The sequence below is a fragment of the Chiloscyllium plagiosum genome, chromosome 5 (genome assembly GCF_004010195.1).
Source record: "Chiloscyllium plagiosum isolate BGI_BamShark_2017 chromosome 5, ASM401019v2, whole genome shotgun sequence".
NCBI lineage: Eukaryota > Metazoa > Chordata > Chondrichthyes > Orectolobiformes > Hemiscylliidae > Chiloscyllium > Chiloscyllium plagiosum.
This window is the reverse complement of record NC_057714.1, coordinates 121,224,140-121,227,228: the sequence shown is the minus strand read 5'-3', so window position 1 is coordinate 121,227,228 and position 3,089 is coordinate 121,224,140. Positions and strand designations below refer to the sequence as shown.

At 52.7% G+C, this 3,089-nt stretch overlaps 1 protein-coding gene across 1 annotated transcript in view; it reads right to left on the bottom strand.

Annotated features, from left to right (window-relative positions):
• The window catches only part of LOC122550347 (maestro heat-like repeat-containing protein family member 1), an 81,704-nt gene that overhangs the window by 60,317 nt on the left and 18,298 nt on the right, over positions 1-3,089 (bottom strand). Inside the window, exons 8-9 of the mRNA XM_043691076.1 lie at positions 2,269-2,361; positions 3-28 (exon numbers count right to left, since the gene is read on the bottom strand). Of these exons, the coding sequence (XP_043547011.1) occupies positions 3-28; positions 2,269-2,361 (119 nt within the window). The remainder of the gene's footprint in view (positions 1-2; positions 29-2,268; positions 2,362-3,089) is intronic.

Sequence of the window (3,089 nt, the reverse complement as noted above, 5' to 3'; positions counted from 1 at the left end):
GGTTGCTGAAAACCAGGGGAGTACACACCTGGGGGGGGGGGGGGAGAAGGAGGAAGAAGAGAGAGAGAGAGAAACTGAACCTAGAGCAGTCTTTGTACTCCCACTGTCTGGTGGTGAGTGGTAACATTGTGCCAGGAGGGGGCAGAGTGAGAGAGAGAACGCCCACCATTCAGACTGCAGGGAAGCATCAACCTTCACGTGATCATTACACTCGTGGCCAGCTTCCACAGATCCGTTAGTTCGTAACGTGTCACAGTTACGTTTAGGATGGAGTTGTATTCACAGACACCCGCCCACACCACTCCCCCCCCACCCCCCCCCCCCCCCAACCGCTAGCACAGGGAACACCTTTGTTGAATTATCCTGAAACTAGACAAGTCTTTAGAAGTAGAGAATCCACAGCCATTTGGCCCATCGAGTCCACCACAACCAAAAAAGATCATCCCACCCTGACCCAACCCCCTACCTATCCCCGCAACCCTGCATTTCCCATGGCTAACCCACCTAGCCTGCATACAATGGACAATTTCCCACGGCCAATCCACCTAACCTGCACATCTCTGGACTGTGGGAGGAAACCTGAGCACCCGGAGGAAACCCACACAGACATGGGGAGAATGTGTAAACTCCACACAGTCGCCCGGGGCTAGGATCGAGCCCCGGTCCCTGGCATCACAAGGCAACGGTGCTAACCACTGAGCCACCATGTCATCCCTGTTTGGCTCCCTGTGGCTTTTTCCATGGCAACACCTTGGGGAGTCAAAGCCAGCTTGCCAGCCAATCAGCATTTTTCCCCCCCAAAGTATAAATTGTTGCACTTGCTTGAAATTTGGCATTCTTGCATTTGTCCTGATGAGTGCAGAGTGAGCAGTTTTCTACAACAAGCTGCTCACTGCAGTCAGATTGACAAACGCCATCCCTTCAGGTGTGACTGGCTGAGGGTGCCCTCTGTCTGATCCGGGCAGCAGTTGGATAAACCCCCCAAGATGGGGCTGCCCAAGAGATCTCCTTCCACTGAAAATGCGGAGAAATTATCAGAGCACTGGTCAGGTCACAGCGAGATCATTCAATGTAATTCTAGACATGCTTTCAGAAAGACATCCAACCCTTGGACAGGGTGCAGCTGAAAGTTACTAGAATGTTCCAGGCATGCAGCAACCGGGGACAGCCATGGCAATGGCACTGAAGCTGTCATCCAGAGATACGGCCTGATTCTCTGGGGTCACTGGTTCAAACCCCGCCACAGCAGGAGCGTGACCCGGTGACAGTGAAGGAACGGCAGTATATTTCCAAGTCAGGATGGGGAGTTGCCCGGAGGGCACCTTGCAGGGGGTGGGGCTCCCATGTATCGGCTGCCCTTGTCCTTCCAGATGGATATTGCTGTGGGTTTGGAAGGTGCTGCCTGAGGATCTTTGGAGAATTTCTGCAGTGCATCTTGTAGCTAGTACACACTGCCGCTACTGAGTGTCAGTGTTGGAGGGAAGGGAGTGGGATACAGAGTACCAGCTACAGATCAAACAGTTGTTCTGTCCCATTGAGCCAGGGAGGGGTGCATTTACATTGTGTGTGGGGTGAGGTGGGGGGGCAGATGAATCAATACAGTTGAGGTACAGGCAATCTGTGATCTTGCAAAACCAAAAAAAACTATGGATACCGTAAATCGGAAACAAAAAACAGAAGCTGCTGGAAAAGTTCAGCAGGTCTGGCAACATCCGTGCAGAGAAATCAGAGTTAACGTTTCAGGTGCAGTGACCCTTCTGTGATCTTGTTCCTGCTATACAGCAACACTCAGTCTCAGTCAGAATGATAACGGAGCAAAACAGAATGAGGTGCATCATCAGACCAAATAAAACAGCTGGAGGGGGCCATATTTACAATATCACTGTCTCTGAACTGGGTCCCCCTCCCCCTGTCCCTGTCCCTTACCTGGGGGTGTAATATTTACAGGGTCTCTCAACCCGTCCTTTACCTGGGGGTGTAGTATTTACAGGGTCCGCCTCCCCCTTACCTGGGGGTGTAATATTTACAGGGTCTCTCCCCCTGTCCCTTACCAGGGGTGTAATATTTACAGGGTCCCCCACCCCCTGCCTGGGGGCATAATATTTACAGGGTCTCTCCCCATGCCCCCTTATCTGGGGGTGTAATATTTACAGGGTCTCCCCCCCCCCCCCGTCCCTTACCTGGGGGTGTAATATTTACAGGGTCTCTCCTCCCCGTCCCTTACCGGGGGGGTGTAATATTTACAGGGTCTCTCCCCCTGCCCCTTACCTGGGGGTGTAATATGCTGAGCAGATTGTCTATCTGGGTCTCCAGTACTCGGCTGCCCATTTCCACTGCAGCATCCAGCACATGGCACAGGCTCTGGAAATTAAACACAGGGCTTTAGTTCATTTTCCTGATCACCGTACTCTTCACCGGTCAGTTTGTAGGTGTACACGAGATGTGGGCTTCATTGGCTGAAAGAGCGTTTAATGCTCATCCCTGACTGCCCTCCATGAAGTTCGAACTGAAGCAGAGTGCAGGGGCATCCATGATGCCAGGTAAGGGCTGGTTCATGCATTTTGTACATGGTTGTGTTCCCGTGTACCCGCTGCCCTTGTCCTTCCTGATGGAAGGAGTGATGGGTTTGGAGGGAGCCATCTAGGGATCTTTGGTGAATTTCTGCAGTGCATCTTGTAGATAATACACACTGCTATTCCTGCGTGTGGTTGGAGCGTGGAGGTGGAGAGTGGGGGCAGGGGAGGAGGAGTTGGATGTGGTGCCAATCAAGCGGCTGCTTTGTCCTGGATGGTGTCAGGCATTTCGAGTGTTGTTGGAGCTGCCCCCATCCAGGCAAGTGGGGAGTATTCCATCACACTCCTGACCTGTGCCTTGTAGATGGTGGCCCAGTGCTGCAGTGAGGTGGTGAGTTACTTGCTGCAGTATGCTCCTCCAGAATTGGGTACTGCAGATGCTGGGGATCAGAGTCTAGATCAGAGTGGTGCTGGAAAAGCTCAGCAGGTCAGGCAGCATCCGAGGAGCAGGAAAATCAATGTTTCAGGCAAAAGCCCTTAATCAGGAATGAGGCTGGGAGCCTCCAGGGTGGAGAG